Source organism: Lampetra planeri, chromosome 27 (genome assembly GCF_965212315.1).
Source record: "Lampetra planeri chromosome 27, kcLamPlan1.2.h2, whole genome shotgun sequence".
Classification (NCBI taxonomy): domain Eukaryota; kingdom Metazoa; phylum Chordata; class Hyperoartia; order Petromyzontiformes; family Petromyzontidae; genus Lampetra; species Lampetra planeri.
Genome location: NC_136133.1, coordinates 7,959,730 through 7,986,098, shown reverse-complemented (window position 1 = coordinate 7,986,098; position 26,369 = coordinate 7,959,730). Strand labels below are relative to the sequence as shown.

Here is a 26,369-nt window from a genome sequence, read left to right as displayed (position 1 = left end):
GCGGTGAGCGAGGTGCTGTGGTTCCTTTGTGGCAAGCGCTTTGCGTGTAATGAGTGCGACCTCCATCAGGTAAGCGCCCAGTAAGCTACGTAGCTCTTTTGAAAAAGCGACCGACTACAAATGGTAGCTAAACGAAGTGGCTTGTCATCGCGTTGAAAATTATTGCAGCCTAACACTCTGAACGCGCGGTGTTGATTCTAAACGTCGAGGGGGGAAACGGGAGGAGCCGCAAAAAAATCTACGTGACCACCACGGGGAAGGAGACACCCCAAACTTTATAAATACAGCAGCAGGCGTCAGGGTCGGTGATCGAACCCACGACCTCCTGCATACCAGGCGAGGGAGTTAACATCTCGCTACTGCAATGCCCCTCTCTCTCCTCCTCCTCCTGTCCCGCTCTCCTCGCCGCTCTCCCCTGCTCTGCCACGCGTGTGTGTGGGGAGCGGTGGCGCAGTGGTTAGCACTGCGTTACGAACGAGAGACCCGAGTTCGATTCCTGCTCACGACCACCACTACCACTAGTGGCAGCGATTATTTTAACCGGTCCTGGGCCTCCCCTAGGTCGACTGGCAGATCTACCAGCATTGGCTTACTGAACGAGACCCATAAACTACTCGCACAGAGACCCGTAGACTCATACAGAGACCTATATACTCACACAGAGACCCATAGACTCACACAGAGACCCGTAGATTCATACAGAGACCCAAAGACTCCCGCAGAGACCCACAGACTCACACACAGACCCATATACTCACACAGAGACCCACAGGCTCACACAGAGACCCACAGGCTCACACAGAGACCCATAGACTGACACAGTGACCCACAGACTCATACAGAGACCCACAGACTCACACAGTGACCCACAGACTCACACAGAGACCCACAGACTCACACAGAGACCCACAGACTCATACAGAGACCCACAGACTCACACAGAGACCCACAGACCCACACAGAGGCCCATAGACTCACACAGTGACCTACAGACTCGCACAGTGACCTACAGACTCGCACAGAGACCCACAGATTCACACAGAGACCCACAGGCTCACACAGAGACCCACATACTCACACAGAGGTCCACAGACCCACACAGAGACCCATAGACTCACACAGTGACCTACAGACTCGCACAGAGACCCACAGATTCACACAGTGACCTACAGACTCACACAGAGACCCATAGATTCACACAGTGACCTACAAACTCACACAGAGACCCACAGATTCACACAGAGACCCGTAGATTCATACAGAGACCTATATACTCACACAGAGACCCATAGACTCACACAGTGACCTACAGACTCGCACAGTGACCTACAGACTCGCACAGAGACCCACAGGCTCACACAGAGACCCACATACTCACACAGAGGTCCACAGACCCACACAGAGACCCATAGACTCACACAGTGACCTACAGACTCGCACAGAGACCCACAGATTCACACAGTGACCTACAGACTCACACAGAGACCCATAGATTCACACAGTGACCTACAAACTCACACAGAGACCCACAGATTCACACAGAGACCTACAGACTCACATAGAGACCCACAGACTCACACAGAGACCCACAGACTCACACAGAGACCCACAGATTTACACAGAGACCCACAGACTCACACAGAGACCCACAGACCCACACATAGACCCATAGACTGACACAGTGACCTACAGACTCGCACATAGACCCACAGACTCACACTGACCTACAGACTCGCACAGTGACCTACAGACTCACACAGTGACCCACAGGCTCGCACAGAGACCCATAGACTCCAGTGGCAGCTCGTGACATTGCCACTAGGTGGGGCTGTTGTGAGTGGTGTTATTATTAAGACAAACCTCGTCATGCTATTGGCCTTCCCGTGAAAGTGATATCACTGTCTTATCTACCAACATTAGGCATTCATAAACAATACAAAACAAAACAACAAAGCACTCAAATGCTAAATTCCTCTTGATATGCAAATTCCTTTGTCAACGCGCCCCTCCCCCCTCCAACCCAGCTTAAATATACGCTGCCAAGCATGGTGGTGCTCATTCAGACGCTGTCTTTCCGACAGACCTGTTCTTCACCTGAGGACGGCTGCTTGCGTTGTGGCCGAAACGTCGTGAGAATTATTTTATTATGTTTTATTTTTATTATTTTATTATTTCCCTTCTACGTGACTTTACCGAAAGAACCAAGAAGACACTCAAATGCTATCCCCACGACCCTCAAGTCCACACTACACAAATCCTTTGACACTGCAAAAATCCCAGAGCGTGTAGGCTGTGACCTGCTATTTTTGCACAGTGCCACCTCGCGTTGGGACAACGTCTCATTACAGCCACGGGCCCCTTTTTCACCGCCCTGAATGGTTCTCAAATGACGTGGCTAAATGCTAGAAGCTGATCACAACGAATGAAGGAAAATCTCTCACTTGGACGCCTTCGCAGCCGTCCCTAGACCTCCTAGAGGCACAAATCAGCGGTTTCTAATACGACCAACTTAAAATATTATCTTCATTAGGCAATTCACGTTGAAGTAATCTTTTTTTTTTAAACAGGATAAAAAATGTATAGAAAAGTATTTTTTCATGAGAAAAATCATTTTTCATCTCCAGCTGCTTGGTGTGGCAGCCCCCAACGCCCTTAGTGGACGAACCGCGCCTGATGGACTCACACAGAGTCGCACAGACTCACACAGAGACCCTTAGACTCACACAGAGACCCAAAGACTCACACAGAGACGCACAGACTCAGAGACCCACAGACTCACACAGACTGAACTAGAGGGACAGCACAGGGGCGGCTGGGTACGCGTGGTGCTGGCCTTACTCCCCCCATCGCAGCTGCTGTGCCGGCCCTCATAGGTGCTGCTCGGTAACAGCACTTTCCCTAACGATCTGTGTGGACTACACGGGGGAACTTTGTCTGTGTGTGTGTGTGTCTGTGTGTGTGTGTCTGTGTGTGTGTCTGTGTGTGTGTCTGTGTAAGTGTGTGTGTGTCTGTGTGTGTGTATGTGTATGTGTGTGTCTGTGTGTGTGTCTGTGTGTGTGTGTGTGTCTGTGTGTGTGTGTGTCTGTGTGTGTGTATGTCTGTGTGTGTGTATGTGTGTGCCCTCAGACCCAGAGGAGCCGAATGCTTCGGGATCACGATACCGCTACTGTGACGGTGAGGCCCCGCCTCCGCTCACCCTCACTCACCCTCACTCACCCTCGCTCACCCTCGCTCACCCTCACTCACCCTCGCTCACCCTCACTCACCCTCACTCATCCTCGCTCACCCCCCCCCACTCACCCTCACTCATCCTCGGTCACCGCCCCCCACTCACCCTCGCTCACTATTACACTCGCTCACCCTAGCTCACCCCCCCCACTCACCCTCACTCACCCTCGGTCACTGCCCCCCACTCACTCTAGCTCACCCACCCCCACTCACCCTAACTCACCCTTGCTCACTCTTACTGAAACTCGCTCACCCTAGCTCACCCCCCCCACTCACCCTAGTTCACACTCGCTCACTGCCCCCCCCCACTCTAGCTCACCCACCCCCACTCACCCTCACTCACACTCGCCCACCCTTGCTCACCCCGCGCACCTTCACACTCGCTCACCCGCAGGTGCGGCTACCGCTACGCAGGGCGACTACTCAGGGTGACTTTCGTTACGCAGCGCCACTATCGTTACATAGGGGCGACTAGCGCGCCCGTGTGCGTGTGAACGGGCGAGCGGGCAAGCGAGCGGGCGGGCGAGCGGGGTGAGCGAGCACCGGGGTTGACGCGGGTGGTGGTGGCGGCGCCGCCTCCTCCGCTGCTGCTGCTGCTTGTCCCAGAGCCGCGCGACGCCGTGAGCCAGGAGCGCGTGAGCCTCATGGACATGGCCAAGCTGAGCATCAAGGGGCTCATCGAGTCGGCGCTCAACCTGGGCCGCAGCCTCGACTCGGACTACGCGCCCCTGCAGCAGTTCTTCGTCATCATGGAGCACTGCCTCAAGCACGGCCTCAAGGGTGAGGGGCGGGGGGGGGAGGTGGGAGAGGGTGAGGGGCGGGGGGGAGAGGTGGAGGGGGAGAGGGTGAGGGGGCGGGGGGGGGGGGAGGTGGAGGGGGGGGAGAGGGTGAGGGGGCGGGGGGGGGGGAGGGCGAGGGGCGGGGGGGGAGGTGGAGGGGGGAGAGGGCGAGGGGCGGGGGGGGGGGGAGGGCGAGGGGCGGGGGGGGGAGGGCGAGGGGCGGGGGGGAGGTGGAGGGGGGGGGAGGGCGAGGGCGGGGGGGGGAGGGCGAGGGGCGGGGGGGGAGGTGGAGGGGGGGGAGGGCGAGGGGCGGGGGGGGGAGGTGGAGGGGAGAGAGGGTGAGGGGCGGGGGGGGGAGAGGGCGAGGGGCGGGGGGGGAGGTGGAGGGGGGAGAGGGCGAGGGGCGGGGGGGGAGGTGGAGGGGGGGGAGGGCGAGGGCGGGGGGGGGGAGGGCGAGGGCGGGGCGGGGGGGGAGGTGGAGGGGGGGGAGGGCGAGGGGCGGGGGGGGGGAGGGCGAGGGGCGGGGGGGGAGAGGTGGAGGGGGGAGAGGGCGAGGGGCGGGGGGGGGGAGGGCGAGGGGCGGGGGGGGGGAGGTGGAGGGGGGAGAGGGCGAGGGGCGGGGGGGGAGAGGGTGAGGGGCGGGGGGGGAGAGGTGGAGGGGGAGAGGGCGAGGGGGGAGAGGGCGAGGGGCGGGGGGGGGAGGTGGAGGGGGGAGAGGGTGAGGGGCGGGGGGGGGAGTGGTGGAGGGGGGGAGAGGGTGAGGGGCGGGGGGGGGAAGAGGTGGAGGGGGGAGAGGGTGAGGGGCGGGGGGGGTGGAGGGGGGAGAGGGTGAGGGGCGGGGGGGGGGGAGGTGGAGGGGGTAGAGGGTGAGGGGCGGGGGAGGTGAAGGGGCGGGGGGGGGAGTGGTGGAGGGGGGAGAGGGTGAGGCTAGAAATTAGTCACTCGCTTGAGTGTCACGTGCGTGCGTCTTGAGCATGTGTGCCACGTGTGTGTGCCACGTGTGTGTGCCACGTGTGTGTGCCACGTGTGTGTGCCACGTGTGTGTGCCACGTGTGTAGGTGTGTGTGCCGTGGGTGTGTGTGTGCCACGTGTGTGTGCCACGTGTGTGTGCCACGTGTGTGTATCACGTTTGTGCCACGTGTGTAGGTGTGTGTGCCGTGCGTGTGTGTGTGTGTGCCACGTGTATGTGCCACGTGTGTGTGCCACGTGTGTGTGCCACGTGTGTGTATCACGTTTGTGCCACGTGTGTAGGTGTGTGTGCCGTGCGTGTGTGTGTGCCACGTGTATGTGCCACGTGTGTGTGCCACGTGTGTGTGTGCCACGTGTGTGTGCCACGTGTGTGTGCCACATGTGTGTGCCACGTGTGTGTGCCACGTGTGTGTATCACGTCGTGTGTGTGCCACGTGTGTGTATCACGTTTGTGCCACGTGTGTAGGTGTGTGTGCCGTGCGTGTGTGTGTGTGTGCCACGTGTATGTGCCACGTGTGTGTGCCACGTGTGTGTGCCACGTGTGTGTGCCACGTGTGTGTGCCACGTGTGTGTATCACGTTTGCGCCACGTGTGTAGGTGTGTGTGCCGTGCGTGTGTGTGTGCCACGTGTATGTGCCACGTGTGTGTGCCACGTGTGTGTGCCACGTGTGTGTGCCACGTGTGTGTACCACGTGTGTGTGTGTGTGCCGTGCGTGTGTGGGACACATGTGTGTACCACGTGTGTGTGTGTACCACGTGTGTGTGTGTGCCACGTGTGTGTGTGCCACGTGTGTGTGTGCCACGTGTGTGTGTGCCACGTGTGTGTGTGCCACGTGTGTGTGTGCCACGTGTGTGTGTCACGTGTGTGTGTGTCACGTGTGTGTGTGTCACGTGTGTGTGTGTCACGTGTGTGTGCCACGTGTGTGTGCCACGTGTGTGTACCACGTGTGTGTGTGTGTGCCGTGCGTGTGTGGGACACATGTGTGTACCACGTGTGTGTGTGTACCACGTGTGTGTGTGTGCCACGTGTGTGTGTGTGTGCCACGTGTGTGTATCACGTGTGTGTATCACGTGTGTGTACCACGTGTGTGTGTGTACCACGTGTGTGTGTGTGTGCCGTGCGTGTGTGGGACACATGTGTGTACCACGTGTGTGTGTGTACCACGTGTGTGTGTGTACCACGTGTGTGTGTGTGCCACGTGTGTGTGTGTGTGCCACGTGTGTGTATCACGTGTGTGTATCACGTGTGTGTGTCACGTGTGTGTGTGTGCCACGTGTGTGTGTGCCACGTGAGTGCCACGTGTGTGTGTGAGTGCCACGTGTATCACGTGTGTGTGTATCACGTGTGTGTGTGTGCCGCAGTTCGCAAGTCGTTCCTGGGGCAGGCCAAGTCGTTCTGGGCTCCGCTGGAGCTGGTGGAGCGCCTGTGCCCCGAGTCCAGCGAGATCACAGCCAGCGTGCGGGACCTGCCGGGACTCAAGTACAGCCACCACCACCACAACCACCACAACCACCACCATCACAACCACCACCACCACCACCACAACCACCACAACCACAACCACAATCAACGATTTTTGGGTTTAGATCGCGTTATTTATAAATGTGTCGTAACCCTCCACCACCCGACACGGCCAATCAGTAAAAAAAAAAGTGTCACGTTGACAAAGACAAATAGTTCACTGCTTTAGCCCACCGGTGTGTTGAAGCGTGAAACCACAACATTTACAATCCTTGAGTACGACGTTTCGCTGGTAATTGCATCCAGCATCATCGGGCAATTCGCCAGAATGGTGAGGCTCTGCTGTGTCTCCCGTTCTTATATAGAGCAGCAGCAGTGAGAGAGATTAAACATGTTAAAGAAGCACTAAGACAGAATGGCTACAATAATGCTCAAATTAACAGAGCACTAAATGCCAATCACGATCGCAAAGCAACACTGCTGAAAGCGATCAAATTATTAAAACAATAAAAATACCATTTATCTCAGGAGTAACTGACAATTAACCCGTGTTTTGCAAAGCAAAACATTACAGTAAGATTTGGTACAGTACACACAATTCAACAACTAGTAACGTGCACTAAAGACGAATTACCTAAATTATCAACAGAAGGTGCATATCGGATTAATTGTGTATGTGGCAGATGCTATATTGGACAGACAGGGCGTAACGTTAGTGTAAGACTAAAAGAACACCAGAGAAATATTAAACTATCGCAAACACAACTGTCGGCAGTGGCAGAACATGCTTGCCAACAGGGACACTCAATTGATTTTGACAACGTTGAAGTGTTGTGTAAAACTAGTTACTACTGGCAAAGACTAATTAGAGAATCCATTGAGATTGAGAGAAACAGAAATAACTTTAATCGCTCAGACAGCTACAGGCTTAGTGCGGCCTGGAAGCGTATTATTAAATAAGATGCATTACAATTTCCTTATAAGGGAAACAAGCACTAACTGATTATTAATGTAGCATAATCACAATAGAACACATTCCAAATGATTACTAATCTACAACTCGCATCGTAACAATAGCCTTATTACTAATCAAGTATATAATTACAATAACCCCCCCCCCTCAAATCTTTGCACCTGATGAGTTAATGAGTTAATGATGACGTCACCCTGCTGCTGCTCTATATAAGAACGGGAGACACAGCAGAGCCTCACCATTCTGGCGAATTGCCCGATGATGCTGGATGCAATTACCAGCGAAACGTCGTACTCAAATTGTAAATGTTGTGGTTTCACGCTTCAACACACCGGTGGGCTAAAGCAGTGAACTATTTGTCTTTTGTCAACGTGACACTTTTTTTTTTACTGATTGGCCGTGTCGGGTGGTGGAGGGTTACGACACATTTATAAATAACGCGATCTAAACCCAAAAATCGTTGATTATGAACAATATTGGTCGCGAAAGCCTACGTGTTAAACCACAACCACCACCACCACAGCCAGCGTGCGCGACCTGCCAGAACTCAAGTACACCCACCACCACCACCACAACCACAACCACCACTACCACCACAACCACCACCACCACCACAACCACCACCACCACAGCCAGCGTGCGGGACCTCCCGGGACTCAAGTACACCCACCACCACCACCACACCACCACAACCACCACCACCACAACCACACCACCACCACCACAACTACCACCACCATAACCACCACCACCAAAACCACCACCACCAAAACCACCACCACCATAACCACCACCACCATAACCACCACCACCATAACCACCACCACCATAATCACCACCACAACCACCACCACCATAACCACCACCATAACCACCACCACAACCACCACAACCACCACCACCACAACCACCACAACCACCACCACCATAATCACCACCACCATAACCACCACCACCATAACCACCACCACCACAACCACCATAACCATCACCACCACCACCATAATCACCACCACAACCACCACCACCATAACCATCGCCACTATAATCACCACAACTACCACCACCACAACCACTACCGCCACTATAACCGCCACTACAACCACCACAATCACCACCATAACCAACACCACCATTGCCACCACCACCACCATAACCATCACCACCATAACCATCACCACCATAATCACCACCACTACCACCACCACAACCGCTACTGCCACTATAACCGCAACCACCGCCACTACAACCACCACAATCACAATCACCAACAACCACCATTGCCACCAAACACAACCACCAACCACCACAACCACCACAACCACCACCACCATAACCATCACCACCATAATTACCACCACTACCATCACCACAACTGCTACCGCCACTATAACCGCAACTACCGCAACTACAACCACCACAATCACCACCATAACCATCACCACCATTGCCACCATCACCACCACAACCACCACCACCATAATCACCACCACACTACCACAACCACTACCGCCACTATAATCACAACCACCGCCACTACAACCACCACAATCACCACCATAACCAACACCACCATAACCATCACCACCACAACCACCACCAACCATAATCACCACGACTAACAACCACCACAACCACTACTGCCATTATAACCGCAACCACCACCACTATAACCACCACAATCACCACCATAACCATCACCACTATAATCACCACCACTACCACCACCACAACCACTACTGCCACTATAACTGCAACCACCGCCACTACAACCACCACAATCACCACCACAACCACCACCATTGCCACTACCACCACAACCACCACCACCATAACCATCACCACCATAATCACCACCACTACCACCACCACAACCACTACTGCCACTATAACCGCAACCACCGCCACTACAACCACCACAATCACCACCATAACCAACACCACCATAACCAACACCACTATAATCACCACCACTACAACCACCACAATCACCACCACCATAACCAATACCACCATAGCCAACACCACCATAGCCACCACCACTACCACCAACCACCGCCACTACAAGCGCAACCACCACCACCTCCACTGCAACCACCATCACAACCACCATCACCACCGCAGTGTGACACGGTGCGTTGTGACACGGTGCGGTGTGACACGGTGCGGTGTGACTCTGTGCGGAGTGACACGGTGCGGTGTGACTCTGTGCGGTGTGACACGGTGCGGTGTGACTCTGTACGGTGTGACTCTGTGCGGTGTGACTGTGCGGTGTGACACTGTGTGGTGTGACACGGTGCGGTGTGACTCTGTGCGGTGTGACTCGGTGCGGGTGTGACACGGTGCGTTGTGACACGGTGCGGTGTCACGGTGCGGCGTGACACGGTGCGGTGTGACTGTGCGGTGTGACTCTGTACGGTGTGACTCGGTGCGTGTGTGACACGGTGCGGTGTGACACGGTGCGGTGTGACACGGTGCGGTGTGACACGGTGCGTTGTGACACGGTGCGGTGTGACACGGTGCGGTTGTGACACGGTGCGGTGTGACACGGTGCGGTGTGACTCTGTGCGGTGTGACACTGTGCGGTGTGACACTGTGCGGTGTGTCTCTGTGCGGTGTGACACGGTGCGGTGTGACTCTGTGCGGTGTGACACGGTGCGGTGTGACACGGTGCGTTGTGACACGGTGCGGTGTGACTCTGTGCGGTGTGACACTGTGCGGTGTGACACTGTGCGGTGTGACACGGTGCGGTGTGACACGGTGCGGTGTGACTCTGTGCGGTGTGACACTGTGCGGTGTGACACTGTGCGGTGTGACACTGTGCGGTGTGACTCTGTGCGTTGTGACACGGTGCGGTGTGACTCTGTGCGGTGTGACACTGTGCGGTGTGACACTGTGCGGTGTGACACTGTGCGGTGTGACTCTGTGCGGTGTGACACGGTGCGGTGTGACTCTGTGCGGTGTGACACTGTGCGGTGTGACACTGTGCGGTGTGACTCTGTGCGTTGTGACACTGTGCGGTGTGACTCTGTGCGGTGTGACACTGTGCGGTGTGACTCTGTGCGGTGTGACGCGGTGCGGTGTGACTCTGTGCGGTGTGACACTGTGCGGTGTGACTCTGTGCGGTGTGACTCTGTGCGGTGTGACTCTGTGCGTTGTGACACGGTGCGGTGTGACTCTGTGCGGTGTGACTCTGTACGGTGTGACTCTGTGCGGTGTGACACGGTGTGGTGTGACTTTGTGCGGTGTGACTCTGTGCGGTGTGACTCTGTGCGGTGTGACACGGTGTGACTCAGGACGCCCCAGGGACGTGCCCGGGCCTGGCTGCGCCTGGCTCTGATGCAGAAGAAGCTCTCCGACTACATGAAGGCCCTGATCGCCAGGAAAGACCTGCTGAGGTAACAACACCATCAACTTCACCTCCACCGTCAACATCACCATCAACATCACCTCCATCATCATCAACATCACCTCCACCGTCAACATCACCATCAAAATCACCATCAACATCACTATCAACATCACCTCCATCATCATCACCATCACCACCATCATCATCACCATCACCACCATCATCATCTACATCATCACCATCAACATCACCATCAACATCACCATCAACATCACCTCCATCATCATCAACATCACCATCAACATCACCATCATCATCACCATCATCACCACCAACATCACCATCAACATCACCATCAACATCACCTCCATCATCATCAACATCACCACCAACATGAACACCATCATCAGAAACATCACCACCCTCACCACCCTCACCACTGGTGGTGTAGCGATTGGCGCTGCGCTACGAACCCGGCGACCCGAGTTACATTCCCCCTCAAGGGCACCAACACGAATGAGGATTATCTGAACCGGTCCTGGGCCTGCCCTAGGTCGACTCAGTCTGAAATGAGTACCTGGTGTGATGTGTAAACACGGCCACTAGGGAGACAAAGGCGGCCGGGCGTGGTGCTGGCCAACCACCCCCTCGTGTGCCGTGCCGGCCTTCATAGGTGCCCCTACAGTCTGTGAAGGCTACACGGGGGGGTCTTTGTCTTCGTTTGAGATGATCAGATAAAGAGGTGTGGGTGATGGTGGAGAGAAAGAGATCATGAGGTGCGGTGGTGGTGGTGGCAATGTGTGGGTGGTGGAAAAGATGAAGATGTATGGGTGGTGGTGATGATGACGAGGTGGTGGTGGTGGTGGTGGTGCAGTGAGTTTTACGAGGTGGGTGGTGGTGGTGGTGGTGCAGTGAGTTTTACGAGGTGTGGGTGGTGGTGGTGGTGGTGCAGTGAGTTTTACGAGGTGTGGGTGGTGGTGGTGGTGGTGGTGGTGCAGTGAGTTTTACGAGGTGTGGGTGGTGGTGGTGGTGGTGCAGTGAGTTTTACGAGGTGTGGGTGGTGGTGGTGGTGGTGGTGGTGCAGTGAGTTTTACGAGGTGTGGGTGGTGGTGGTGGTGGTGGTGCAGTGAGTTTTACGAGGTGGTGGTGGTGGTGCAGTGAGTTTTACGAGGTGGGTGGGTGGTGGTGCAGTGAGTTTTACGAGGTGTGGGTGGGTGGTGGTGGTGCAGTGAGTTTTACGAGGTGGGTGGTGGTGGTGGTGGTGCAGTGAGTTTTACGAGGTGGGTGGTGGTGGTGCAGTGAGTTTTACGAGGTGGGTGGTGGTGGGTGGTGGTGGTGCAGTGAGTTTTACGAGGTGGGGGGTGGTGGTGGTGGTGCAGTGAGTTTTACGAGGTGGGTGGTGGTGGTGGTGGTGCAGTGAGTTTTACGAGGTGTGGGTGGTGGTGGTGGTGCAGTGAGTTTTACGAGGTGGGTGGTGGTGGTGGTGGTGCAGTGAGTTTTACGAGGTGGTGGTGGTGGTGCAGTGAGTTTTACGAGGTGGGTGGTGGTGGGTGGTGGTGGTGCAGTGAGTTTTACGAGGTGGGGGGTGGTGGTGGTGGTGCAGTGAGTTTTACGAGGTGTGGGTGGTGGTGGTGGTGCAGTGAGTTTTACGAGGTGGGTGGTGGTGGTGGTGGTGCAGTGAGTTTTACGAGGTGTGGGTGGTGGTGGTGGTGGTGGTGGTGCAGTGAGTTTTACGAGGTGTGGGTGGTGGTGGTGGTGGTGCAGTGAGTTTTACGAGATGGGTGGTGGTGGTGGTGCAGTGAGTTTTACGAGGTGTGGGTGGTGGTGGTGGTGGTGGTGGTGCAGTGAGTTTTACGAGGTGGGTGGTGGTGGTGGTGGTGGTGCAGTGAGTTTTACGAGGTGGGTGGTGGTGGTGGTGGTGCAGTGAGTTTTACGAGGTGTGGGTGGTGGTGGTGGTGGTGCAGTGAGTTTTACGAGGTGGGTGGTGGTGGTGGTGGTGCAGTGAGTTTTACGAGGTGGGTGGTGGTGGTGGTGGTGCAGTGAGTTTTACGAGGTGTGGGTGGTGGTGGTGGTGGTGCAGTGAGTTTTACGAGGTGGGTGGTGGTGGTGGTGGTGCAGTGAGTTTTACGAGGTGTGGGTGGTGGTGGTGCAGTGAGTTTTACGAGGTGGGTGGTGGTGGTGGTGCAGTGAGTTTTACGAGGTGGGTGGTGGTGGTGGTGGTGGTGCAGTGAGTTTTACGAGGTGGGTGGTGGTGGTGGTGGTGGTGCAGTGAGTTTTACGAGGTGTGGGTGGTGGTGGTGGTGGTGGTGCAGTGAGTTTTACGAGGTGGTGGTGGTGGGTGGTGGTGCAGTGAGTTTTACGAGGTGTGGGTGGTGGTGGTGGTGCAGTGAGTTTTACGAGGTGGTGGTGGTGGGTGGTGGTGGTGCAGTGAGTTTTACGAGGTGTGGGTGGTGGTGGTGGTGGTGGTGCAGTGAGTTTTACGAGGTGGGAGCGCTCATGCTGGAGGAGGAGGGCCTCCTCATCGCCGGGCTCCTCGTCGGCCTCAACGTCATCGACGCCAACCTCTGCATCAAGGGGGAGGACCTCGACTCCCAGGTGAGTCACGGCAGCCTCAGCATCGTCAACATCATCACTACCACCACCGCCATCATCGTCAACATCATCACCACCATCCACATCATCACCACCACCATCATCGTCAAGATGATCACAACCAATGTCATCATCACCACCATCATCATCGTCAACATTATCATCATCACCACCATCATCGTCAATATTATCACAACCAGTGTCATCATCAACACCAGCATTGCCATCGGCACCAAACAAAACATCATTATCATCATCGTTGACATCATCAACATCGTCGTCATCGTTAACCCCCCCCCCCCCTTGACTGCCCCCCCCCACCCCGCCCCAGGTCGGGGTGATTGACTTCTCGCTCTACCTGAAGGAGGGGCAGTCGAGCAAACCGGAGGACAGGTGAGTTCACTCACCACTCACTCACTCACCATCCACCACTCACCAACCACTCACTCACCCACTCACCACTCACCCACTCACGCACTCACTCACTCACCACTCACTCACCCACTCACCCACCAACCACTCACCCACCCACTCACCCACTCACCCACCCACTCACTCACCCACTTACTCACCCACTCACTCACCCACTCACTCACCCACTCACCCACTCACTCACCACTCACTCACCCACTCACTCACTCACCCACCTACTCACCCACACACCCACCCACCCACTCAGCCACCCACTCAGCCACCCACTCACCCACTCACTCACCCACCCACTCACCTACTCACCCACTCACCACTCACCCACTCACCACTCACCCACTCACCACTCACCTACTCACCCACCCACTCACCCACCCACTCACCACCCACTCACCCACCCACTCACCCACCCACTCACTCACCACTCACCAAAACACTCACCACCCACCCACTCACCACCAACCGCTCACCACCACCCACTCACCCACCCACTCACCCCCCACTCACCCACTGATTCACTCACCAACCTTCTCCCTCACCTACTCACTCACTGGCACATGTACGCTGCTGATGCTGCTGCTGATGCTGCTGATGCTGATGCTGCTGATGCTGCTGATGATGATGCTGCTGCTGCTGATGATGATGATGCTGCTGCTGATGATGATGATGCTGCTGATGATGCTGCTGCTGCTGATGATGCTGATGATGCTGTTGCTGAGGATGCTGCTGATGATGATGCTGCTGTTGCTGATGCTGCTGCTGCTGATGATGCTGATGATGATGATGCTGCTGATGCTGCTGCTGATGTTGTGGCCGACTCCTTCACAGTGGAGCAAACCTCACGGCCATCCTGGACCAGAAGAACTACGTGGAGGAGCTCAACAGGAACCTCACGTAAGGCCCCGGGGACCCCACCGGGACCCCCTAGAGACCCCCTAGAGACCCCTACTGGCCCCACAGGGACTCCCAGGACCCCTAGAGACCCCTGGGACCCGACATGAAGCCCACAGAGACCCTTGAGGGCCCCTTGGACCCTGAGATACCCCCGGGACCCCTCGGGACCCCTTGAGACCTCTGGGAACCCTTGGACCCATGGGGATCCCATTGGATCCATTCTACATTGTAGTGCACGTGCGTGCGTAGGGAGCGGTGGCGCAGTGGTTAGCGCACTGCATTAGGAAATCCGGCGTTCCGAGTTCGAGTCCCGCTCACGGCCGCCAACATCAGTGATGATTATCTAAACCGGCCCTGCGCCTCCCCTAGGTCGACTCGGCCTCGAATGAGTACCTGGTGCGGTGCGTATAAAACATCGCCACCGGGGGGAGACAAAGGCGGCCGGGCGTGGGGCTGGTCACCCACTCCCTCGTGTGCTGTGCCGGCCTTCATAGGTGCTTCTCGCTAACAGCACTTGCCCCTACAGTCTGTTGAGGCTACACGGGGGATCTTTATATGTGTGTGTGTGTGCGTGGTGGTGTAGGCTCACGGTCAACAATCTGCAGTTGAAGGTGGACGCATTGGAAAAACAGAACGCACGGATTTCTGAGGAGGTGAGTGACACTGCTCACCACAAACACTCACCACCCACACATTCACCACGCACACTCACCACACACACTCACCACACACACACACCACACACACACATTCACCACGCACTCACCACACCACACACTCACCACACGCACTCACCACACACACATTCACCACACACTCACCACACACACACATCACACACACTCACCACACACACACACCACACATACTCACCCACACACTCCCCACATAGTCTCCATATACACTCACCACACACTCACCACACATACTCACCCACACACTTACCACACACACTCACCACACACTCACCACACATACTCACCCACACACTTACCACACACACTCACCACACACACACTCTCCATATACACACACCACACACACACACTCACCCACACACTCACCACACACACTCACCCACACACTCACCACACACTCACCATACACACTCACACCACACACACTCACCACACACACACAGCACACACACACACACTACACACACACCACACACTCACCACACACACTCACCACACACACACACCACACACACTCACCAAACACACTCACCACACACACACACCACACACACACACCACACACACTCACCCACACACTCACCACACACTCACCACACACTCACCACACACACTCACCACACATACTTACCCACACACTCACCACACACTCACCATACACACTCACCGCACACACTCACCACACACACTCACCACACACAAACTTACCACACACACTCACCACACACCACACACTCACTTACTACACACACTGACCCACACACAGGCACACACACACCACACACTTACCACACACTCACCACAGACACTACACACTAACCACACACACAACAGACACTAACCCACGCACTCACCACTCACTCACCACACACACTCATCACACACTTACCACACTCACCACAGACACACCACACATTCACCACACACACAACAGACACTAACCCATGCACTCACCACTCACTCACCACACACACTCATCACACACTTACCACACACTCACCACAGACACACCACACATTCACCACACACACAACAGACACTAACCCATGCACTCACCACACACTCACCCACACACTCACCCACACACTCACCACCTACACCACACGTGTACATACTCAACCAGATGTGTACATGTACGTGTGTACCTGTGTGTGTATATAGTATATACACAGACACACACACACACGTGTCTAAACATGTGTGTGTATGTACATGCGTGTGTGATAAAGGCCCCCTCGTGTGCCATGCTGGCCTTCATAGGTGTTCGCCAACCGCACTTGCTCCAAATGTCTGTTAAGGCTATAGGGGGATCTTTGTCTTTGTGTGTGTTTGTGGGGAGTGGTGGTGAATCAATTAGTGCGCTCCGCTACAAAGCCAGCGACACGAGTTCGATTCCAGCTCACGGTCAACACCAGTGACGATTATCTGAACCAGTCTTGGGCCTCTCCAAGGTCGACTCAGCCTCAAATTAGTACCTGGGGTGTTGCAACAAACAAGAGCAGTAGGCAGACAAAGGTGGCGAGGCGTGGTATTGGCCACCACCCCCTGGAGTGCTATGCCAGTCTTCATCGGGGCTGTTTCTCATCGCACTTGCCCCACCAGCCAGTGAAGGCTACACGGGGGGTATTTGTCTTTGTGTGCGTGCAGCTCTGCTCAGAGAAGATTCGCTCGATTGCTCTGGAGGAAGAGAATGAAGCCATGCGGGCGGAGATCACACAGCACACACAGGCACGCACACACACACACCGCACACACACATAGCACACACACACACAGCACACACACACACAGCACACACACACACAGCACACATACACACAGCATACACACACACAGCACACACACACACAGCACACACACACACACAGGCACACACACACACAGCATACACACAGCACACACACACAGCACACACAGGCACGCACACACACACAGCACACACACAGGCACGCACACACACACAGCACACACAGGCACGCACGCACACACACACAGCACACACACACAGCACACACACACAGCGCACACACAGGCACGCACACACAGCGCACACAGGCACGCACACACAGCGCACACACACAGCACGCACACACACACAGCACACACACAGCACACACACAGCGCACACACACACACAGGCACGCACACACACAGCACACACACACACAGCACACACACAGCACACACACACACAGGCACGCACACACACACACACAGGCACACACACACAGCACACACACAGGCACGCACACACACACAGCACACACACACAGGCACACACACATACACACAGCACACACACACGGCATACACACACAGCACACACAGCACAGCATACACACACAGCACACACACACACACAGCATACACACACAGGCACGCACACACACAGCACACACAGGCACGCACACACAGCACACACAGCACACACAGGCACGCACACACACACACAGCACACATACACACAGCATACACACACAGCACACACAGGCACGCACACAGCTCACACACACACAGGCACGCACACACAGCACACACACACACACACAGCACACACAGGCAAACACACACACACACAGCGCATACACAGGCATGCACACACAGCACACACACACAGCACACACACAGGCACGCACACACACACAGGCACGCACACACAGCACACACACAGCACACACAGGCACGCACACATACACACAGCATACACACAGCACACACACACGCACGCACACACAGCACACACACACGCACACACAGCACACACACACAGGCACGCACACACAGCACACACACACAGGCACGCACACACAGCACACACACAGGTACGCACACACACAGGCATGCACACACAGGCACGCAAAGACAAAGACACAGGAATGCACACACAGACACACGGGCACGCACAGGCACGCACACACACACAGACACGCGCACACAAACACACACACACAGCACACACACAGTACACACACAGGTACGCACACACACAGGCACGCACACACACAGGCACGCACACACACAGGCACGTACACACGGGCACCCACGCACACACACAAACACGCGCACGCACGCGCACAGGCACACACGCACACATATTTTATGTATGGTGGTAGTGGTGGTGATGAGAGTGTTGACGATGTGATGTTGATGATGGTTATGATGATGTTGGTGATGGTGGTAATGATGATGATGATGTTGGTGATGATTGGTAATGATCTTGGTGATGGTGGTAATGATGATGATGTTGGTGATGGTAATGATGATTTTGGTGATGGTTGTAATAATGTTGCTGATAGTGGTAATTGTGATGTTGCTGATGGTGGTAATTGTGATGTTGTTGATGGTGGTAATGATGATCTCGATCATGGTGTTGATTCTAGACTGGGAAGTCTGATTCTGATGGGGAACATCGGAAGCACGGGGTGAGGACACGCACAACCCACCTACACACACACGCGCACACATACACAGACGCACACCTCCAGATACACACACACACTCCCACCTACACACACGCGTGCGCACATACACAGACGCACACCTACAGATACACACACGCCCCCACCTACACACACACACACAAAAGGTAAAAGAGAGAGACCGCCCATATAGCATTAACAGGCTGTTGGGGCAAGTTCTGTTTGGAAGCAGCACCTATGAAAGCTGGCAAAGCTCACGAGCGGGTGGGGGGCCAGCACCACGCCCGGCCGCCTTTGTTTCCCCAGTGTTGATGTTTACACACCGCTACACCAGGTACTCATTTGAGTCGAGCTAGGGGAGGCCCAAGACCTGGTCAAACATTCGCCACTGATGTTGGTCGTGAGCGGGAATCGACCTTGGGTCACCGGGTTCTTAGAGCGGTTCGCTAACCACTGCGCTACCGCTCCCCACACGCACACACAGGCACAAAGACAAAGATCCCCCGTATAGCCTTAACAGACTGTAGGGGCAAGTGCTGTTAGCGATCACCTATGAAGGCCGCAACGGTACACGAGGGGGTGGGTGGCCAGCACCACGCCCGACCGCCTTTTGTCTCCCTAGTGGCGATGTTTACACACCGCACCAGATACTCATTTGAGGCTGAGTCGACCTAGGGGAGGCCCAGGACCGGTTCAGATAATCGTCACTGGTGTTGGCCGTGAGCGGGAATCGAACCCGGGTCGCCAGGTTCGTAGCGCAGCGCGCTAACCGCTACACTACCGCTCCCCCCCTACACACAGGCACACACACACACAGGCACGCATCTAAACACACACCCCTACAAAGACAAAGATCCCTACTCTTTGGTTCTTTCGGTAAAGTCCAGTAGGTAGAAAAATAAAATAAAAAATATCACGACGTTTCGATCGCAACACAAGTGGTCGTCCTCAGACGGAAAAAATAACCCAGCCTGAGGACGGCCGCTTGTGCCGCGCTCGAAACGTCGTGATATTTTTTATTTTAAATTTAATTTTCTACCTACTTGACTTTACCGAAAGAACCACAGAGTGTGGATTCCTGCAGTCACGAAAGCTTCAAATCCTTCAAAGATTCCTCTTATGGTCTTGTAATGCGGGCGTAAACGACCTCCCGGAAGTGACGTCATGGGGGGAGGAGTTACGTCACGTGGGGGAGAGGGTAGAGGTCTATAAGGGGGGTAACCGGAAGCAGTGGGGAGTGATCGGAGACTGGGAAAGTGTGAGGCCACGCAGGGCGAAGGGTGAGAGAGAGAGTGGCGAGATCGCCACACACCCGGGCCACGAGGATCGGCACCGTCGGCCAACGGTGACCGACCCCCGGGCAGCAGGAGCAGCGAGGAGGCTGCAGAGAGCAGCGGGTCTGCAAGGGAGGAGTTGGGCAGCAGGGGTCTGCGCGACGAGACAGCAGCGGGTCTGCTAGGAGGGAGTTGGGCTACGTGAGCGACAGCAGCCTGGGGCTGCAGAGCAGAGAGTATATAGGGGAGTGCCGTGAGGGAAAAGAGATCGAACCCAAATAAAGGACACAGGACAGAGAGAAGCGTCCAAGTCTTTTATTACACTGGTGTCAAAAGTGTAACGGCATGGCTAAACAACTGAGAAAAAAGAATATTCCGTCTCCGGCATCGGCTTCATCTTCCGACGACGATGACCTTCCTCCTGCGGTGGACCAGACTCTGGCAGAGGAGGAGATCCGTGCTGGGACGAGTGCGGGTCCGGGGGTCCAAGATGTCGCCGCGTCGGCGGACCAGTCTGCACCAAAGGACGCGGATTTAAGATGGAGTCAGATGGTGGAGCAACTTGAAACTCTCAAGAACGTACTTGCACAGTTGTGTGAGCTCGTCACGCCGAGGGCGACGTCGGAAGGAGATGTTGGTGGTCCGCAGGAGCCCGGGTTGTCTTCGATGTCGACGCCATCAGCCACGCGGCACGAAGACGCCATCTTGGGCGTGGCGCACGACGAAAGGCGGGAAGCCGCCATTTTGGGCCCTTCGCGACGGAAGGCCGCCATCTTGTCGACACCACGCTGCGACGCCATGTTGAACATGCCACCGGATGAGTCAGCGGCTGGAGGGAGCGCGCCAAGGAGTCGCAGTCGTCACCTAACGACTGTCAAGGAATTCTCCATCGGGGGCGATTGGAGTGCGTTCGCCTGCAGATTTTTGGCAGCGGTACGCTCGGCGAGGTGGTCTGACGCCGAGGCATTAGAAGTTCTTCCGACTCTCCTTGATGACGACTCCGTTAGATTATTTCGCTCTATAAAAGCCGCGAACAAGAAAACATTGCGTGGTGTGTTCGACGAAATGGCAGACGCTTACGAGCCGCCGGATGATGCTCATCGCCGGTTTGTGCAACGACAACGCGCACCCGAGGAGTCTCCGGTGGCGTATAGGGGCGCGGTACTGGAGCTGGCAATGGCCGCATACCCGGAGATGGAGCCTGACCTGTTGGAACCTCTCATCCTGGGGAAGATGCTGGAGTTGTCCCGGGATCTCGGCATTCCCATGCCGGTGTGCGGTCACGAGAAGCTCACATCCCGGGCTGCGGCTAAGTGTCTGGACGCCCAGTTCAACCTGCGCCGGTGGAAGCAAGTTACGGCGTGGACGGGGGGGGCCCATCGTCGAAGGGGGAGCCGTGGGTTGGGACCCCAAGAAGGCAGTTTATGTGCCGGACGACAGGAGCCCGCAGGAGCTGTCGGCTGCCGCTGCTCCGTGGCCGGGGCCGCGGGCTGCGCCGCCGACACGGCCGCGTCGGGACGGGGCGCCCGCAGCAAGGCGCAACAACATCGACTGTTTCCGCTGCGGGCGTAAGGGCCATTATGCCAGGGACTGCTGGGCCCGCGTCCCGGGTCCGCCCCAGCAGGAGGCCTCGACAGCGGCCGCTCCAAGAAAGGATTCGCCAGCACAGGCAAGTCGGTGCGCACCAGACACCCGGCAAGGCTTGACACCTCACTCATCACCGTTGTCATGCGATCCGGGTGTTGTTAATAACGGGAGGCCATTGACTGCGCCTTGTCGTTCGGTAATGCAGTGGCGTAAGTTGGCTCGGCGGGTCGTCGCGGCCGCTACCGGTTCGTCCACCGTACCTGGGTCAATACAAGGGGTGGACGTACGGATTTTGGTAGATTCCAGAGCGTCCGCGACCATTATTTCGGATGTAATATTCCATCTCTTGAACATCCCACCAGAGGCCGTGAGTCCGGCTTACGCTTCCTGCGTCGCCGCAAACGGGGGTAGCATGGGCATTGTGGGCCAGGTGTACGCTACAATCGCTATCGGGGGAGTGTCGGCCTCGGGAATTGTGTTAATTTCGAGGTCTCTTGCGGTTCCTTGTTTATTAGGGACCGATTTTCTGGCCAAAATGCCCATTCTAATTAGAATTAATGAGAACTGCATTGAATTACCGGAAGGCCGTAAAATTGCGTTTTTGCCGTCGCCCTGGGGGCGACCTGCTCCTGTCGCCCAGGTGCAGGTGTTGTCCGAAGTGTCTGTTGATATTCCACCTGGCTCACAGATTCTCATTCCTTTGCGTTATCGGAAGCCTGTACCTGGTCGTCAAGGAGCGATTGGGGTTTTGTTGTCGCCGTCCGCCACCATCACGGGTGGATCGGCGCTGGTTGGGGCACAAACTATTGTTCGGCCAGACCAGCAGCCGTTTTTGCAGGTGCTTAACGCGAGTGCCGAAAGCGTGTGTGTGCCGGCGGGTACCGTTGTGGCACATGCCACTACTGCGTTTACAGCTCATGATGATCTGTCCGGCCGGGGGTTTGTTGGAGGTGTTTCGGGCCCCGGAGCTGCAGATGACCGCTGGATTGCTGAATTGTGTGGGGAGAATTCAGCTCTTTCCGGGGAACAACGTTGTGCGATTCGTAAATTATTATCGAGCTATTCTGATGTGTTTAGCTCCGACGATTTGGACTTAGGACGCACCTCGTTGCTTTACCATCATATTGACACAGGGGACGCTGTCCCTATTCGGTTGAACTCGCATCGGATGAGTCCGGCTGAGCGAGAGCATGTTCGAGGGGCAGTGGATGACATGTTGGCTGCGGACATAATATCTCCGTCTAACAGCCCATGGGGCGCACCTGTTGTTTTGGTCAAGAAGAAAGATGGCAAATTGCGATTTTGTGTAGACTTTCGTAAATTAACTAAAGTGTCGGTGGCAGATGCGTATCCCCTGCCGCGTATGGACGACTCTCTCGATGCCTTGTCGGGGGCGAAGTTCTTTTCAACGCTAGATCTCTCTTCGGGCTTCTGGCAGCTTCCCCTTGACGAGTCCTCGCGAGAAAAGACTGCTTTCCGTACGCCGCAGGGGTTATTCCAATTTAATTGTCTTCCGATGGGGCTGAATGCGGCCCCTGCCACTTTTCAGAGGTTGATGGAGTTGGTATTAACGGGGTTGCAGTGGGAGACATGTCTTATATATTTGGACGATATTATCGTCTTCAGCCGCACATTTGACGAGCATTTATCGCGGTTGGAGGCTGTGTTCATCAGGATGCGTTCTGCTAATTTGAAATTGAAGCCTAAGAAATGTCACCTACTGCAACACTCCGTGCGTTATTTGGGGCACATCGTCAGTGCGGACGGGGTGGCCACAGATCCCGACAAAACTGCGTGCGTCCGTGACTGGCCAACAAGACGCCAGCGTTCCGCTGGCGTCTTGTTGTACCGGCATCATTGCGGTACGAATTGATTAGGACTCTGCATTGTGACACGCTTTTACATCTGGGGGTGCAGAAGACCCTATTGACGCTGCAGCGAGACTACTATTGGCACGGCATGACGACGGATGTCGTCGGGCACGTTCGCGCGTGTCCCGATTGTGCCCGCCGTAAGCCACCTAAACATCCATATGTGCCGCCGATACAATCTATTCAGGTGTCTCGAGTTAATGAGTTGGTGGCGTTAGATATTTTGGGACCCTTTCCGTCATCCGCTAGGGGAAATAAATATTTGCTGGTAGGGGTGGAGTACCTCTCCCGCTGGCCGATGGCCTGGCCTTTGCCTGACCAGTCAGCGGCGTCTATCACAGACGCCTTTCTATTTGGGTATGTTATGGACAAAGGGGCGCCGGAGAGGCTCCTTACAGACCAAGGCCGGAATTTTTCCTCTAAATTGTTGCGGGAGGTGTGTGCGGCTCTGGGTACAAAAAAATACGGACATCTCCCTACCACCCACAAACGGATGGTATGGTGGAACGGCTTAATCGGACCCTGTCCGCCATGTTGTGCCATACGGTTAGTGAAAAACAATCGGATTGGGATTTGCATATCCCTGGGGTGCTTTCAGCGTACCGGATGACGCCGCATGCGGCTACAGGATATTCGCCGTTTTTTCTAATGTACGGTCGTGAAAACGTACCGCCGATTAATGAACAGTTGGGAACCGGAGCGAGGGGACCTGTCAAGCCTCTTCCTGATTATATTCAGGACACCGTTCGCCGAGTCACTGAGGCGCGGGTAGGGGCTCGCATGGCTACGGCCAAAGCCCAGGCTCGGAACGGTGTGCGCGACGTTCAAAAGGGGAATGCCCCTGGAAAACGGGGGACCTGGCCTGGCTCCATTGTCCACAGGTGCGGCCAAGTACCTCTCCTAAGTTACATAAGCCATGGCAAGGGCCGGTTCGCCTCATCGAGGTTCCCAACCCACAGTCGGCGCGTGTTCGGTTTGGTTCTCGGCTTTGGTTCGTCCATACATCTCGGTTGAAACCATACGTGGCCCCTCGACCGGATGCGTCATCTCCTGAGGTTGCCTTGCCGGGGTCTGTTGCTGCCGACTCGCCCTTGCCTGTGCCTGCTGACTTTGCTAGAGCGCCTGTCGTGCCTTTCACAGACGAGCCGGCCGTGACGCGGCAGGGGAAAGAAGACTCAGCTCGGGGTGCGCCTACCACGGCTGCGGAACCTTTGAGGCCCGCAGCCCTTCCAACCCCGCCGCGGACACGATTGCGGGACGCCTCTGATGCTGCGCCTTCGAGAATAGGGGACCGGGACGTTGCCAGGCCTCCAATAGCGACAGACGAACTTCAGCCTGTCGCTCTTAAAACCCTGCCACGTTCCCGCTCGGCGGGAGGGCCACCAACCGTCCGGGACGGCCCGGCGACCCGCACCCGCTCGAAATCCCTCACATTTCGTTAATTATTGTGTTGTGTTCTTGTTCTTTCCGTATATTATCGTGTGTTCTGTGTCCTTTTTCGTATTCGGTCGTGTTCGCTCGCATTGCTTATTGGAGTTGTGTTCAGCCGAGGTCGGCTGGATTTTCTCTACGGGGAAGGGTGGTGTAATGCGGGCGTAAACGACCTCCCGGAAGTGACGTCATGGGGGGAGGAGTTACGTCACGTGGGGGAGAGGGTAGAGGTCTATAAGGGGGGTAACCGGAAGCAGTGGGGAGTGATCGGAGACTGTGAAAGTGTGAGGCCACGCAGGGCGAAGGGTGAGAGAGAGAGTGGCGAGATCGCCACACACCCGGGCCACGAGGATCGGCACCGTCGGCCAACGGTGACCGACCCCCGGGCAGCAGGAGCAGCGAGGAGGCTGCAGAGAGCAGCGGGTCTGCAAGGGAGGAGTTGGGCAGCAGGGGTCTGCGCGACGAGACAGCAGCGGGTCTGCTAGGAGGGAGTTGGGCTACGTGAGCGACAGCAGCCTGGGGCTGCAGAGCAGAGAGTATATAGGGCAGTGCCGTGAGGGAAAAGAGATCGAACCCAAATAAAGGACACAGGACAGAGAGAAGCGTCCGAGTCTTTTATTACAGTCTTAACAGACTTTAGGGGCAGGTGCAGTTAGCGAGCACCAAGGTGATGTGATGATGCTCGCGATTATAATGACGGTGACGGTGATGATGACGACCATAACGATGGTGACGACGACGATGGCGGCGATAGTGATGGTCACCATGGTGACGGTGACCATGGTGACGGTGACCTTGGTGATGGTGACCATGGTGATGGTGACGGTGACCATTAAACGGTGACCATGATGACAATGATGGTGACGGTGATGATAGTGCCGAAGGTGACAATGATGGTGATGATAATGACAATGATGTTGATGATGATGTTGATGATGTTGACGATGATGTTCATGATGATGTTGATGATGATGTTGATGATGATGTTGATGATGATGTTGATGATGTTGATGACGATGATGATGACGATGACGTTGATAATGATGTTGACGATGATGTTGATGATGATGTTGACGATGATGTTGATGATGTTGACGATGATGATGTTGATGGTGATGATGTTGACGATGATGTTGACGATGATGTTGATGATGATGTTGATGATGTTGAGGATGATGTTGACGATGATGTTGACGATGATTTTGATGATGATGTTGATGATGATGTTGACGATGATGTGCGTCTGCAGGAGCGCGCCGAGTCGCGCACGCTCGACGGTGCGGACGCCATCGCCTCCCTGAGGGCGCACGTGGGGGACATGCGCAGCGCACTGGGGGTGAGTGACGGGGCGAGCGTGAGTCGGGGAGCGAGAGAGCTAGGGTGAGTGAGAGCGGGTGAGCGTGGTGAGCGA

General features: G+C 55.7%; 1 protein-coding gene across 1 annotated transcript in view; it reads left to right on the top strand.

The window, feature by feature from the left end:
* LOC144728112 (protein RUFY3-like) overlaps window positions 1-26,369 on the top strand; it is a 47,068-nt gene that overhangs the window by 16,727 nt on the left and 3,972 nt on the right. The window contains exons 3-13 of the mRNA XM_078607400.1: window positions 3,127-3,174; window positions 3,835-4,008; window positions 6,339-6,456; window positions 10,708-10,809; window positions 13,235-13,358; window positions 13,687-13,748; window positions 14,613-14,678; window positions 15,262-15,331; window positions 17,024-17,104; window positions 18,757-18,798; window positions 26,208-26,294. Of these exons, the coding sequence (XP_078463526.1) occupies window positions 3,127-3,174; window positions 3,835-4,008; window positions 6,339-6,456; window positions 10,708-10,809; window positions 13,235-13,358; window positions 13,687-13,748; window positions 14,613-14,678; window positions 15,262-15,331; window positions 17,024-17,104; window positions 18,757-18,798; window positions 26,208-26,294 (974 nt within the window). The remainder of the gene's footprint in view (window positions 1-3,126; window positions 3,175-3,834; window positions 4,009-6,338; window positions 6,457-10,707; window positions 10,810-13,234; window positions 13,359-13,686; window positions 13,749-14,612; window positions 14,679-15,261; window positions 15,332-17,023; window positions 17,105-18,756; window positions 18,799-26,207; window positions 26,295-26,369) is intronic.